Below are 16,301 nucleotides of genomic sequence, written 5' to 3'. Positions count from 1 at the left end.
AAAAATTTTCAGTAGCAATGAACTTCATACCCCTTAAATTCACTCTCAAAGTTGTTATCTAGCTCCAGTCTACTACTTCATTTCATTGTATCATCCCCTCCGCCACTCCAACCCACAACCCATTCTGTATTCCAACCTTGAGAAACTTCATTAGTCTCCAGATGGTACATTCTCCTAGCACATTCTCTTCCTCTTGTTCTCATATTGTATTCTTCCCCTCAACACACACACACACACACACACACACACACACACACACACACACACACACACACTTCGACTGTCACTCACTGCTTTGCCAAATTCATTCTCATCCTTTAGGTCTCAGTTGAAATGGCACTTCTTCGGAGCCCTTTCCTGACCCATCAGTCTCACTTTTTATCCTCTCCCACCATTCTCTCTTAGCATTCTCCTCCACAACATGTATCACAATTTGTAATTATACATTTATCTGTGTCATTATTTGGCTAATATCCATCTTTACCATTAGACTGCAGGGTAAGGAAGGGAGGCAGCATATCTTATGTTTGCTCACCTTTGGTTAACTAGCAATTAGCATAATACCTGGTACATAGTAGGGCCTCTGTGGGGACAGAGTCCCAGAGAGCAGTTTCCAGGCTCCCGACATCACGTGGAAAGGTGCTGGCTCAGGTAGTAGATGGCCATCAGCTGTGACTAGTTGGCCATCAGCTGTAACCAGTTAGCCAATTGGCCACTGATATAACTGCAGTGGCCATGCTGGTTGATTGGTTCCTTGGCAGACAGATTGCCGGAAGGCGGGTTGTACATCATGTGGATCCTGCTTCGTGTGTCTCGCCTGGCCGCCAGTGAGACTGGGGTGAAGGAAGACCCCTTGTTGGGGTACTGGTGGATGTTTGCTCCCTGTGTCTCCAACGTAGCCGCCAGCAAGACTATAGTCATATGAGTCCTCTATCTATAACTCCATGGGTGTTCCTTTTTGGCCTCACCATGTCCTGTGTTCTTATGCGGGTAGCAGGACCGGAGACCCTGAATGACAACCTCAATAAATACTTGTTGAATAAACAAATGAATGAGACCCTAGCCTGGAAGTATGCCAAGGAAATGATGAGTGTGATCCAGACCACTTGTTATTTCCACACCTGGTATGTCCTACCTGGGGTGAGGGAAGGCCCTGAAGACCTATGTGACTCAGGAGCTTCAATTTCCACATTAGTCTCTGGTGTGGGCCCATTTCCCTGGCCTTTACTGGGGTCCTGTTTTCCACTTGCACGGGGACTCCTCACAAGGACTCTGGAATGGCACCCTCCTGTTTCCACCCCACAGAAGTTGTGCCAGTCCCCTTCTCTAGGGCCTGGACCTCACCTCTCTTGTTTCTCCGGAAACAATGCTTAATCAAGAACTAAAAGGAAGGAAAAGTTAAAATAAACCAAAAAGCAATCCTAGCAGCCACAGTAAGACTTTTCCAAGACATTTTTATCTTTATGTCTTGGACTAAAACCGGGAGACACTATTTTTAACACTTCTGTTTTGTTTCATATTGATATACAAAGATTTATATCTCTGTACACTGCCCTCTCCCATTCGGTTATGAAAACTTGCTTTGGTAATCAACAGTTTTTGTGCAATGATGTGTATCCTGACAAATCTTACACCTTAAAAACTGCCTTACAAATTGTTTACTGTGTCAACTAGCTTGTTATATTTTGACAGTAGCTTTTCCTTTAGGATTTTAGGATCCTATAAGATCCGTTACTAAAATTCAGCTGTCTAGAGTTTCCCAGTGCTTCAATTAGTATGCCTCAGACATACGTGGTGCAAAACACTTCAAAATATTACTACTAGATTGAGCTCTGTTTCAGGGATGTCTTTTAAATATGGGTACATACAGAAGTAGTCTGTGGAATTGAAAATAATGTTAAATATGATATAATTGGATAAGTATAAAGTAGCTTTTATCATATTTTGAGTGAAAGTCTTCTATTTAAAAAAAAACAATCAAAGTACAACTAAATCTGTGATGATGTATTTACTATAAACAAAATGTCATATATAAAGATTTTTTTTTCTTGGTAACATTAATAATATTTACTCAGTGCTTACTCTATGACAGGCATTTCTACAAACCTTTTGACTTTTTGCATGTATTAACTCATGTAAACCCACAGCAGCCCTTAGAGGAAAACACAACAATTATTTTCATTTCACAGATGAAAAAAAAAAAAACTGATGCAAAAGAAATTCAAGTAATTTGCTCAGAGTTACACAGGTAAAAAAGGGGAGAGCCAACATTAGGTACTGTCATCTGCCTCTGGAACCTGTGAGCTTAACCACTGCTCTATTTCCCCCACCAATGGATAGACCCAGGCAAAGTTCTTTTTCCATTCCCAAATCTTCATACATATTTTAGTATATTTTAGATTGTGTTATGTATCCTATGATACTATGAAGGATGATGCTAGATTTTTGTCCTCCCTGGATTTTCATTATTGCTAATAAATAGCTTGGTATAGTAATCTAAGTCAGGTAGACCTGGATTTAGAATTACCCCTTACCAATGACGTGACCTTAAGAAAGTTCCTTAATCTTTCTGAACCCATTTGCTATTTTGAAAAATCAGCATCGTTATAGCTGTTGTCAGAAAATGATATAACCATGTATGAATTGTCTGGCACATGGGTAATCAATAACATATCTTATCCTGGGTATGTATGTAAGAACGCTAGAAAATTACATTAATTCTTGTGAAAAAGAAGGTTCCATCAATAAATTGCTAATTTGATATTGTAAATCATGTTCTATTTGCTAAAAATAGTTTATACAGTTCTTTAAGAGACCCAGTCATATCAAGAGATAACAGCATTTCCAAGAAAACCATATTTTTTCTAGTTTAATCGAAATTTTATATGCAGCTACAAAACATTACATTAGAAGATGAGTGATCAAATTGACAATTATATGAATGAGCAAAATTTAATAGCCAAACTGGTAGACGTATGGACGTGTCACAAATCCTATCTCCATTCTGTGGAGCTCCGCGTTCGCAAATCCTCCCATTAGGCCCATCTGTACATTTCTGTATATAGGCCTGTATGTGAGCCTTTCTTGGGTCAGCTTCCAAGTGAATGATTATGACTAAGCAGAGTTTGGATTGAGGTTGACAGAGAGAAGCCTGGGGCGGCTTAGCCTCTGGACGAGAAATGTCATTCTGTTTAGTCTTCCACCACCCCTGCTGATGGGTGGTAGTTATCGCTCGTATCCCATGACCACCTCCCTTCATAGGTACTTGGGCACCTGACACACAGGCAGCCAATCCAGAGACTGGTCACACACCTATGTTGAATGAGCTGGCCCAATCTGAATGCTTTCTTGGAGATTGATTTTAGCACACTGAGAGACTAATGCAATTGTCAAGGGAGGGCAAAAAGGGAGGGAAAATAAGAGATACCCGAAGCGAGTTGGTAGGGCTAGAAAGATCCTGGGATGTCACAAAACAAAGTAAAGTTAGGATCAAAACTTTATCCCAAAGCTTGCAGAGAAAAGTAGATGAAGAGAGAAAGAGAGAGATTCCTAGACTGCTTTGATTTAGATTATTTTTAACTGTGGTTCCATATAACCTGGCGCTTGGCAATAGACCTTCCAAGTCTTGAACATCGAAAGCTGAATGAAACATCCATGATGTCAACTTGAGACTAAGGAAACATGCTGACACTGCCCATTGTTATAAAATTTCATTAGCAGAAGCATAACCAATGTTCCCAGTACCCACTTCAGAGTCCTCCCTGCAGACGGCGAGACTCAGTCTCCCCTGCTTTTAACAGCTGCGCCTCAGGGCAGGATGGTTGATGAGCACAGACCGCCAGGACTGAGCCTGGGACATGTCTGCCCTTCTTCGGGAAGATTCACTCTGGAGAGGGAGCCTGTGCTGCCAAAAATGCAGCTGAAATTAGCGGGAAGCAGAGTGAGAACTCCAGATGTTTAGAATTAGAATGACTATAAACAAATTTGCATCCCCAGATCCAGCACGCTTGCTTTTTAAAATTATTTTTGTATCTGGTAAACAAACCCATATTCTCTTCTTTGGTTGCAAATAGACTAATTCTTTAGGGAAAGATAATACTCATACTGGTTAACACAGTTTGCTATTCTTTCTCCAGAAATTTTGTAATTCACACACCGACACAATTCTCTCAGTTGGTAGTTTTGAAACCCTGGGAATTCAGTATAAAAACTACCACTTGCAATTACTCTTCATGACTGGTTTTATGCACACCTGTCACCTAATTCATTTTTTTCACTTTGCCAACTTTCATGCCAAATGTTACCTTTGCTAGACATGCTCTTCAGTATGTCATACCATGACATTAAAGTTGATACAACTGTCATGGGAGTGGGGCAGAGACCTGGGGTTGGGTAGCTGCGTTTATGTAGCAAACTAATCAGTTGCAGGTGGTTATCTGAGCTCATGCCTGGAAATCTCACCTGTGCACCTATGACTAACAAATGTCCACTCCTGTGCTACCATTGCCTCTTCAGTCATTTGAAGTGGGATGTCTTCAGCCACTCTGGAACACACATTACAAAAAGTTATTATTATTATTCCCACTTTGTCATCACTCCAGCATGCACAGACCAATGTATAGCAAGTTCAAAGCCTCCTTTTGATAAGTCACGATAAGTATGCCCCTCTGATTGACTTCCACACTGCCGAGGAGACGTGTCTGTCTTTACTCTCAATAGTCGTATTTCTTCAGAGTCTATTGTCAGAGAGAGATCCCATTAAAAACAACAACAGCAACAAGTCTTCAGGAAGCTTCTCTACTCAACAGGTTTGAGCAAGATTGATAATCACTCAATTCCTGATTCACTCCTTGTATGTTCCAACTCTGTTGTATGTTCCAGCATATGCATACGCACACACACATGCGCGTGCGCACACACACTCACACACACACAGATACACATGGGATCCTTGCCTTTTTATATATGGAGTAATTGTGAAATGGTTGATAGTAAAGTTGAAAGCTACTTAACGTTGAAAGTCCTGAACCAAAATATTCATTTTACAGGGCCGTTGTTCAAGAGAGAACTGCAAGTATCTTCACCCTCCAACACATTTAAAAACGCAACTAGAAATTAATGGGCGGAACAATTTGATCCAGCAAAAAACTGCAGCAGCAATGCTTGCCCAGCAGATGCAATTTATGTTTCCAGGAACCCCACTTCATCCAGTGGTGAGTACATCAAATATAATGATGAGCTTGATGATTAAAGTGTTGGTACAGGCAATCCCACATTGACCTAAAACGGCCCCCCTCTACTTTGTCTCTTCGGCTACAATTAAAGCAAGTAGCTTTGAAGCTAAATAGATGCCGAAAATAGGGTTTTAAAAAATCACTTAAATGGAAAAATGTGTATGGAAACAGTAGGCAAAGACAATTTCTAATCAATATCTGGGAAATCTGTGTCACTTCAGCTCTTTCTCACTGATAAACTCTATATTTGAACCATCTTAGAATGGAAATAGTTCTACATTTTCATTTATAGTATGAATTAATGATCTATGTGAAGAAGAGGTTTCGGTGCCTAAAACTTTTTTAGCAGTGTAGTAAATAGATTATTTAGTTCGATGGCATCATTTTAGAATGAGAAAAGTGAGAAAACAGAAAAGTTGTTCTGTTGGTGCAAAAGTAATGCGGTTTAAAAGGTTAGAAGTAATTGCAAAAACCACCATTACTTTTGCACCAACCTAAGAAATGGTTTAGCCCGTGTCATGCAGCTAATACGTTGTGAAGCCGGGACTGAGACTCGGATGTCTTGACCAGAATGCTTTGTGCAGTCTGCTCCACCCGGAGCCTGACAGCAGCCTGAGGAAGGATGCCTTAGCCACCTACGCCTCCTGTCTCTCAGAGGCGTGGCAGCTGTGGCAAGGACCACAAGGTTACATGCATCATATGGTGTAATATTTTCTCCTTGATTTCATAGTATTTCAAAGATTTCCTTAAAGATATGCAAATTGTTTTAGGCATGAGACCCTCGGGGGAAAGGAGTACATTTGGCTGTAATGGATTTCATTTATATTTGTGAATTATTTGTCAAAAACAAGCTCATTTTAAAAAAAAAGCCAGTGAAGTGAGTTAAATTTGTTTTTTTTTAAATACATACAGAAAAGACTATTGTTTAAAAATCAGTCTTTATTGTATGAAAAGTCTGTTGCTGAAAGCTGCTAAATTAAAAGGGATAGCTACTAGTGAGTCAAATTTGCTTATTGTGTATCTGCGAGATGAGAGCGAGTGGCAGGAGCGGCTCAGGAAGATGGGAGATGATCTGGGTAGATTGTGAGCAATTCTGCTTATCTCAAGATTTCTGCTCCAGAATGGTGGCATGAAGTAGCCAGGAACCAGCTCTGCCCAGAGTAAAAACAATAGTGCGAGGTGCAGTGGTCTCCAAGGTAACTAAGATACAGTCTTTGGGTTGTTGACAGACTCATGAAAAGGGCAAAGTAAGATTCAGGCACAGGGAATCCTCACTTCAGACAAAGGAGGAAAGGCTGCTTGGAGGAGGTCCCAAATAAGTGCGTCCTGAAGGATGAGTAGAAGTTAATCTAGATGTAAGGACAACAAGATAGAGTTCTGAATGCATTTAACACCAACAATGCGCATTTCAATGGATCTATTTAAAACCACATACATGTATAATTGATTTTTTTTATTGATGCACGGATATAAATTATTTTATTAAATTACCTGAATGCTAAAATAATTTGGTTATATAATATTAAATAATGTCTATGGATATAAATTTAGAACCACTAAGGTCAGTATAGTAACATTCCATTATATATCTCACCCATTTTAATCATTCACTTCTTATTTATTTAGAATTCACAAGGATTGACCCTGGTACTCAATTCTGGGAACGTTAATAAGAAAATTCTATTCCTATTGTTAACTAGTAGTTGAACTTGTTTTGAAAGTTATGTTTCTGTAGTCTCTCAAATAGTAATTATAAGTTAATCATGATTATGAAAAACGAATATTACATTTAAATATTTTAACAGAGGTTTTAAAATCACAAGAAGTATTAGAATAAAAAGTGTAATAAACTTAAAAATCCTCAACTCTACAAACAAATAACTTCAGAGTCTCAGGAATTAATTAACGACCCGTACAGTGTGGTAGCCCAAATAATGGCCTTCACCTGTAAGCATCACCTTATTAAGGAAACAGGGTCGTTGGAGATGTAATTAGGTCTTAAGATGAGGAAATCCTCCTGAGTTAGATGCAGTCACAAGTATACTTACAGGAGAGAGACAGAGGGAGAGTTGACACATACAGAAGAGGAGAAAACCAATGTGCCTGTAGAGCCCGAAACTGGAGTGACGTGGCCACAAACCAAGGAATGCCAGCAGCCACCAGAAGATGGACGGGACAACGAATGGACTCTTCCCTAGAGCCTCCAGAAGGACTATGGTCTCGCCAACATTTTAATTTTGACCCAGTGAAGTTGATTTCAGATCTATGGCCTCCAGAACTATGGAAGGATAAATGTGTGTTGTTTTAAGCCACCAAGTTTGTGGGATTTTGTTGGAGCAGCCACAAGAAACTAATGCATGCAAAAACTGCTTAAGACAAATAATTTGATAAACATAGAGTAACAAGTACCACTCTAAACTTAGGTTTCCCTCTAAATTAAACTTCTCTAAAAAGCTATGGATATTCTTCTACTCCCTCTGTCTCCCATCCATCCTGAACCCATTCCACTGAAATATCTCATCAATGACCTCCATATTGCTAAACAGGTAGTCATTTTTGCCTTCATTGTATTTGTTTGACCTCTTAGCAATATTCAGCCATATAATTAGTCTCTCCTTTGTGGAAAACATTCCTTTCTCCTCTGTCTCCGTTGCCCATTATGTTACTCAACTATATGTGGAGGCTGTTATGTACGTTGAGGTTCCCAGCACTGGACATCGCTCTCATCTTCCCTCTCCTTCCTTGTCTCATCCATTCCTACAAATCATCTACAGGCCAAGAACTCCCAAATGTATGTTTCCAGTCCAAACCTCTCCTCTGAGCCCCAGACCCACAGATCCAACTTCCTATTGGACTCACCTTTAAATTTCTCACACGAACTTGACATGTTGAAGACTGAATTCTTTGTTCCATTACATTCCCATTTTAGTAAATGCAACCAATAGTTTCAAACCAAAACCAAGCAGACTCTCTCATGCACACTTTCTCACATCCAGTTCATCAATAATTCCTGACATAACTGCCTTCACGTCCATCTACTTCTCTATATCCCAGTACCCTCGTCTAAGCTACCATCAACCTTTTTTCAATGTACTTTATAAGCATTTCCTTTCTAATCTCTCAGTTTCCACTCTTGCTTTATTTCAATGTATTCTGCATACAGCAACCAGAGGAATCCTTTAACTACATCAGTAGCATCATCTCACTCCCTTACTTGAAACCGTCCAATGCGTTCCTGTTTCACTGGAGACAAAGCTTAAACGTGTAACCTTGACTATAAAGTTTTCTGTGATCTGGTTCTCACCCAGCTCACCAACTCATCATGACCCACTCTTCCTGTATCCATTGAGACCAAACCAAACTTTCAGTTCTGTAAACACACAAAGCTCTTGCTTGCCTCATGGGTTTGCTCTTGGTGGAAGTATCCTGTTACCCTTCACAAGTTAACTTCATCTCATTCATAAGGCCTCCAAATCTGTCCCCTGCGATTTACTACCAGTCTCCATCACTATCCATTAAGGCCTCCTATTTCTACTTAGCCATAAAAATAAATTGTAATTTTGCTTGTTCTTGCCCATTAGGGTTTAAGGTCAATAAATGTACACACAGTGTACTGGCACTCTGTCTATACCAACAGATATTCATTGAAAGGATGAAAATGTAAATCATTCTTTCCTCTTATAACTCTTCTGTCTCAAATTCACTGTATTTGAAAATTCCCCTTTACCTTATTCCTCCTAGCAGTTTTTCTCTCCCCATTTCCTGATGGGATATAACAGTAATTCTTCTTTTCCTTTCCTCCCCAGTATACTGTCCTCCACCCTCCACCCCACCATACACACACACACACACACACAATCTTCACAGGTTCACTCAAGATAAAGAAGCAGGTGGGTAGCCTTTAGTAGGATAGAGATTTAAGAGCCTATACAAATCCAGTCCTTGGGGACAAGGTCTTACATTGAATATTCTGCCCTCCAGAGATGCTTCTGAGAGTAAAGTGAAGAGGCTTAAGGGATGCCATGTTTTAAGCCTTTCAATTTGAGTACCAAATACCTACCTTTTGAAGTCAAAGCTTTCTAAATGTATGAACTCCCGTGTTCTTGCTTTAAAAAGTAAATTGATGAACTTCAGAGCCATAAATATCCCAGGCTGCTTAGTCATTACTCCTCAGCCCTTCCTGCATTACTCTCCGGCCCTTTCTTGTCACTACAAAATATCAGAGAATACATGTGGGTGTGTGTGTGTGTGTGTGTGTGTGTGATCTTAGAACCTGGATCTACTGATGAAAGAAGAAAGGAGAGTGAGAAACTAAGCCGAGAAACATAGAAACATGAAGCACAGAGAGAAGAAATAGGAAGATCAGCATTCCAGAAGCAATTTTTTTCCAGAAGACTTTCTGTGGTTCTTGTCCTTTGGCCTCTGTAGCTGCAGTTAATGCTGAGAGATGATGAGGACCAAATGAATCCCGTGTCAGATAGCCTGGCAACAGCCCTTCTGCAGAAACCATGGGGCCAATTGTCCCGAGCTCTAGCTGGTATGCTTCCAGGAACAGAATCATTTGCAGGTGCTGCCCTTCTCTTTACCCAGCTGCCCGCTAAGAACCACATTGAAACACCAGGATATGGTATCAGCCTAGACTCTGCCTTGGGAGTTTAACTTGAATCCAGGATTCGAGAATTGCTTTCCCGAGGCAGCAGCACCCCACACAGCTATGCAGAACAGCTCCAAACCGCTTGTCTGTAGAAGGCCCTGGATGATCGTGGGACACAGCTCCTTGCCAATGCTCTCTCTTTACACTCCTAAAACATAAGGGCAGCGGGTGTAGTTTTTTTCCCTCTTCTGTTTTAAGAAATTACCAACAAAATCTAGTCAGTGCAGTGGGGTGGAAATAGCCTCGGACTAGGAGCCAGGAGCCCTGAGTATTTTGTCCTGACTCTGCCTCAGCAGCATTGACCTGGGGCAATCCATTTAGTCTCTACTCTAAATCACTTTCACCTGTAAGACTGTGCACACTTGCTTCTCGTGGATATTGACGAAATTAAAGTAGACAATGTGTGTGAAAATGCTTTGAGAACAGCCGAAACTTGCACAGATGTCAGGAATCACTGTTAATAAGAAGAAGAAGAAGAAGAGGAAGTGGAAGGGGAAGGAGAAAAAGAATAGTGTCCATCTCTGAAAATTACCATTACTGCATTTTTTACCAATTAACTTCAACAGAAAATACTCCCTCTAAAAAACAGAGAAAACATCCAATTAAATCTATATAAGGTCTATGAACTTTTAACTTTTAGTTTCACATGAAAGAAAAAATACATTAGGTTCGTGCAAAAGTAATTGTGGGTTTTGCCATATTTTTACCTTGTAAGCTGCAATTACTTTTGCACCAACCTAATATTTTCCCAGCCCATACTTCAAAAAAGAGAAGACATTTGCTATATTTTATAAGATTTTATACCTCTATTACTGTATCACTATGCTGATTACATTCCTGTTATAGAACCAATGAGTAATTTTTGGCGGAAAAATTTTATTGATACTCATTTTTATACTACTGATGATAGATACTACTTACTGAGGTCTGACCATGGGAAGTAGAAGAGAAATAACAGTGTGTTCTCCCTGACTCTTTAAGCTGAGTTCTTTTTACTTCTGCAGATGAGGAAACTACAGCTCAGAGAGGGTAATTTCCTGTTCAGGATAAAAATTAATAACTGGCAAAGTTCTGGATTTGAATTCAGGTCTCTCTTAGTCTAAAATTTGTGTTTTAAATAATAGTTTCTGTAAAATATGTTACAGCTATCATCAATAAAACAAATTGAAACACTCGTTTTAAATCAATGAATTAGATGAACAAGTAATATATTTTGGAAAGCAAAATTTTGCTAATTGCAATAGATTTGTTGATATCCAAAAAGGTGTTGGGAAATGTGTTTTGAGGTTCTGATATCCTCTTTGACAGTCAAGGTACAGCTTGTATTTGTGTCACCATACTCACCTAGGCTTCAAATGACCCACAAGAGAGAAGGTTGGGAATTTGCTTCTATAAAAAGTCAAAAATGGAGGTGAGAGGGAGGACTCTTTTCTTTAATGTTTATGTTGATAAATAGTCTCTGGGTGAAATTACACATTTAGTACAAGTTCTTTTTAATACTTATTTTCACTCCTAATCTATGACAGTTGTCCCCAAACTGGGCCACACATCAGATCATATAGTAAATTTTTTTAAATGCAAATTTCAAGGCCCCTGCCTAGACCTACTGACTCAGAACTTGTGATATTTCTATTTATAAAATTCCCCTCTCCCAGGCATTTCTGATATATCTGGCTCTTTGAATTACTGATCCTTTGTGATTTATGACCTTTCAGAATTGATTATTTTTTAACCCTAACATTATATAGTCCTAATACCATTTAAATCACTTGGCTTTTTTTCAATAGTGCTAAATTATAAAAGCTATAGTTACTGAAAACCACAACTTTTTATAATTATGACTCAAATGGGTTGAAAATGGAAAACATACACATATGAAATTTTGTAGAAAGTCAAGGAAGAAAAAAATCTTAACAGCCAGCTATTTCCCATGTTGAGACCTCATGTTGCAGCTTTCTTCCAAACTGAATTTTATGTCTATGCCATAAAGATCTAAGAGTCCCTCGTGGGGGTACTGTAGCACCAGCCCTCTACGATCATTAGAATCACCTCTTTCAGCCCCCAGTCACTTCAGTAAAGACTTTCAGCCTCTCCAAGAACTCCCTGCACAAACTATCAATAATTCACTGTTTTCTAACATGATCATTTGTAAGAGATCTTTTTCTGTTATTGCTGTCAACAAAAAACTTGTTTAATAAACATAGATTGTTATTTTTCCCATATGTTCAACAACTCATTCAGAGCCATAAATAAACAAGAATGTTACCCACAATGTGTATAAATAGAGAAGTAGTATGACGCAGCCAACAGCATAGTTCAACAGCATCTTAAAAGTACATAAGCGTCATTGCAAATATCTGAAAACTGGTCCTAAAAATAAATAGGTTAAAAGTCATCCTATAACTGGAAAACAAACAAACAAAAAACCCATTCAGGTCCCATAGGTATAAAGTTTATTCTAAGAAAAATCTTTATCTAGCATCTTAAACTTTTAACATTGTTTCTTGAAAAGTGAAGCAAAGTTTGTCGTTCTCTTAAATGTACATTATTTCCTTTCCAAATGGCATATTTGTAGGTGGAGCTTTTAAAAATAATCATCCCATCAACCCCCCAGCATATTTCTTCTTATCCCTGGACAAGGAGTACAGTGATAGAGAAGAACTTTAATAAGGTTCTGTTTACCTTTATCACTGCTGCCTTGATTTTGTGACCTAGGACATCAAACCAGCTTATAACAGCCAATTGGAAATTTGACTCATTGAAAAATTCAAGCCCTTCTATCCAACCTTTTAGGAAAGGACAGCTGACCTAGATATACTTGAACTAGAGCAAGAAATAGCAGAACTATAGGAAAACTGCATATGGATGTGGGGACATATATGCTAGTGATAGAATATGGAAACATTAAATCTCAACAAAATACAATCCCAAGAAATACCCACATTTTGAGAATATAAACTTGGTCAACTTGAAACCAGGCTATAATCAAGGTGTTTCTTTATTCTTCTCCCTTTGAGAAATATGTAGGAGGAATCAAAGATTATGAGTCAGTATTCCATAGGTTTTACTACTTTACTCTTATTCAGTAGTTTGGAATGATGTGCAATTAAAGTTAGCTTTTCTTGAGAACACTTTCATAGAAATAAAGTTTAATCTGTTCCCTGTAATTAGGTTTCTGTGACGTTTTGCCATGTTGTGGTATGGTTTGAGGAAAAGAGGACTTATATGGATTTTATTTTTATTAAGCAAAACAGAACAGGGAAGTTTAATGAACTTTCATAGTTCAGTATTGATGTGTACAACTAACACAGCGTTTTGTATATAATGAATAAATTTTGCTCAAATGACACTTGCTGGTGATTTTTGAAAGTTTTATTCTAAAGATATCTTTGTCCTCTGTTGTCTTCCTTTAACAGCCCACTTTTCCTGTAGGTCCCGCTATAGGGACAAATACGGCGATTAGCTTTGCTCCTTACTTAGCACCTGTAACCCCTGGAGTTGGGTTAGTCCCCACGGAAATTCTACCCACCACACCTGTTATTGTTCCCGGAAGTCCACCTGTCACTGTCCCGGGCTCAACTACAACTCAGAAACTTCTCAGGACTGACAAACTGGAGGTACTTCAATTGTATTTGTGGTTTAAAATGCATTTGTGGTAGATGTGGATTTATATGTAAGTGAATACTTGTAAGATATTACACACACATTCATCTAAAGGCCATGCAATCATGATTCGTTGGATTGGATCTAAGACCAAGTATAAAGGAAATTATCTGAGAGAAAAGAATAAGTTTAATACAAACAAAATTCAAGGGTAGGGGTGGCCGGTTAGCTCAGTTGGTTAGAGCATGGTGCTGGTAGCACCAAGGTTGTCGGTTCTATCCCAGCATGGGCCACTGTGAGCTGCACCCTCCTTAAAAAAAAATGTTAACAACCTACAAAATGTTGAGTCAGTCACTGTGTGGGCCATAGCGATGGCTCTGGAAGGCCTCCAGCGGTGCCAGGCATTAACCTTTGCTGGACCCTAGAAATGTCTGGGAAGGGGCCAGTCAGGAGCCCAGGATCCAGAGTAACGGGGGACATTCAGGGACAGGGTGAGAGTAAGTAGGACTACGACTACTGACTAACTGGTATGATCATATTTCAATATTTTAAGAATGAATATGGCTGCTCTACAGTCTTCCAGAATATCAGCCCTAATTGTGTTGTTGGTAAACTGGGGGAATTAGAGGCTGGGCAAATTTATTGATTGAGATAATTTCTTTAACTTAAATTCAAGTGTTCTATAAAAGTCAGAAAAACAAGTATATGTATTTATAAAACATAATTCTTAAGTCACAAGTCAAGTCAACCCATCTGTACTTTACTGGGTAAAATTTCCCTTTAATCGAAGTTAGAGGATTCATCCATTTATCTCTACTATGTCCTGTGATATTTAATAGAGCATTTTATATGGGTGTGTAAGGATTTTAATAGATTTTTTTCAAAGAGCCCCTTTAATTCCACTACCAAATAAAGTTGTTAGGTAATATATATGGATGGTTAGGATTTACACTGAGCTTTATGTTTGATCCTTCAAGAATGTTCTCTCCAATATGCATGTGTTTGAATATTTACCCAGTAAATATTGAGGGCAGCACAATGTTGCTGCCTAATATCACCTTCAATGCAGAGTATGTGGATCTCAAAATGCAAAGACTGTAAACTAATCACTACTGTTTTGATCCAGCCGATCCCTATGAATGTTGAACAGACCTTGCAAAGGACTAGAAAAGTGTTTGGGGCTCCACCTGCTGGACCCGTGGAGCTTTAGCGATTCGTACGTGACTGTGATTTAGAAAACAAATTAAATCAGCTGAATTGGGAACAAATTGTCCTTCCCAACAGGACTGGTGGTGGACAAAGACATATGTAAAAATGATTCACAATGACTTAAGCAGAGTAGCTTTCAATTCATTTCAAATCAGGAATGAAGTCGGCTGCCCGCAGAGACCCTTGGTAAATGCTTACTGGCTGGTCTACACCTCCGACGCAGTCTCAGATTGAAGTCATTCCATTTACAGAGGAAGGCTTACTCAGAATCTGTGGGAACATCTTAGTAATTTTTGTTTTGTACATTTTGTCAACTAAAGATGGAACGTTGGCTAATATTCAAAGTAAGAAGAAACAATTAACAATTTTGTGATTTATCTGTTTACCCTTCAAATTTTCCCAAATAGGTTTGACTTTCACAGGGCTTGAATATTACGTCAGTGACCCTTCATGTAACATCACTGGTGACCAAGATGTGAACCACCATTTAAATATATTGACTTTGGCATTGGAGCCTAAAAAGAAAATAACTTAATTTTGTTCTATTAGGTTGGTGCAAAAGTAATTGCGGTTTTGCAAGTATTTAACCTTTTAAACCGCAATTACTTTTGCACCCACCTAATAGTAATTCTTCCCTGCTAATGATATTTATAAATATAAGTATTATGTATATATGTTATTCATGTCATTCCATGTTATCAATATTCAAGGCAGAATTAAGAATACTCTTTAAATTCTAAAGAAAATTTTCTTTTTACAATAAGCTCTTTATCCACCAGAATTCTCAGAGTATGAAGCATTCTATTTACTTAAGATTTCAGGATAACTAAGGATTAAGTAATAAAAAAGAAACAACAACATACCAACACTTCACACTCTATTCTACTTTCCTCCATGTATTTCTTTCCCTTTATCTCTTCCCATATTTCTCTCCTTTTTATATATTTTTTATATCTTTATTGTGAGTGCTGTCAAAAATATAATATAGTGATCTTAAATGAAAGTTTTTGTGCATTAGATATTATAATTCTTCTGATTTATGATAAGCATGTTATCTTTGTAGAGCAAGGGAGACCTAGGAGAGACCTAGATTCAACCCACCCCCATTTCCTATCCTCAGAGAGGAAGAACAAGTTTGTCATTTCCCCTGATTCTTTTTGGAGTTGTACAGCTAGGACCTGGTGGCTTACACTATGGTGAAATGATCCCTCCATGCAAAAAACCTACAACATCCCAGAGTTGTCAGGATAGAAGATTTGCATATACATAGATTTCCAAATTATATATTTATATATGTATACACTATATCATCTCCAAATTATATATATACACATATATACATATATATGTGTGTATATATATATATATATATATATATATACACACACACATATAATGGAGGTCTTGTTGATTTTTCTGTGATTTTAGCTAAACTGGAGATTTTGACTTATTTTCTCAGTATAGTCTCACCCCAAGAAAGAGGGAGAAGCAAAACTCAAAATAGTGTTTGTCAGGGATTCTGGTTACTTGCGTTCTGGATAATCACATTTTTATTGTAAATGACCCGAGAATCACCATTAAAAGAAAGAAGCAGCCTTTAT

The 16,301-nt window shown here is 38.4% G+C and overlaps 1 protein-coding gene across 11 annotated transcripts in view; it reads left to right on the top strand.

The window, feature by feature from the left end:
• The window catches only part of MBNL2 (muscleblind like splicing regulator 2), a 152,890-nt gene that overhangs the window by 96,105 nt on the left and 40,484 nt on the right, over positions 1-16,301 (top strand). For all 11 annotated transcript variants that reach the window (XM_081046197.1, XM_081046205.1, XM_081046201.1 and 8 more), the window contains 2 exons: positions 5,049-5,213; positions 13,305-13,505. In XM_081046197.1, the coding sequence (XP_080902323.1) occupies positions 5,049-5,213; positions 13,305-13,505 (366 nt within the window). The remainder of the gene's footprint in view (positions 1-5,048; positions 5,214-13,304; positions 13,506-16,301) is intronic.

Source organism: Rhinolophus hipposideros (genome assembly GCF_964194185.1).
Source record: "Rhinolophus hipposideros genome assembly, chromosome: 4".
Lineage (NCBI taxonomy): Eukaryota > Metazoa > Chordata > Mammalia > Chiroptera > Rhinolophidae > Rhinolophus > Rhinolophus hipposideros.
This window is presented reverse-complemented; position numbering and strand designations above follow the sequence as displayed.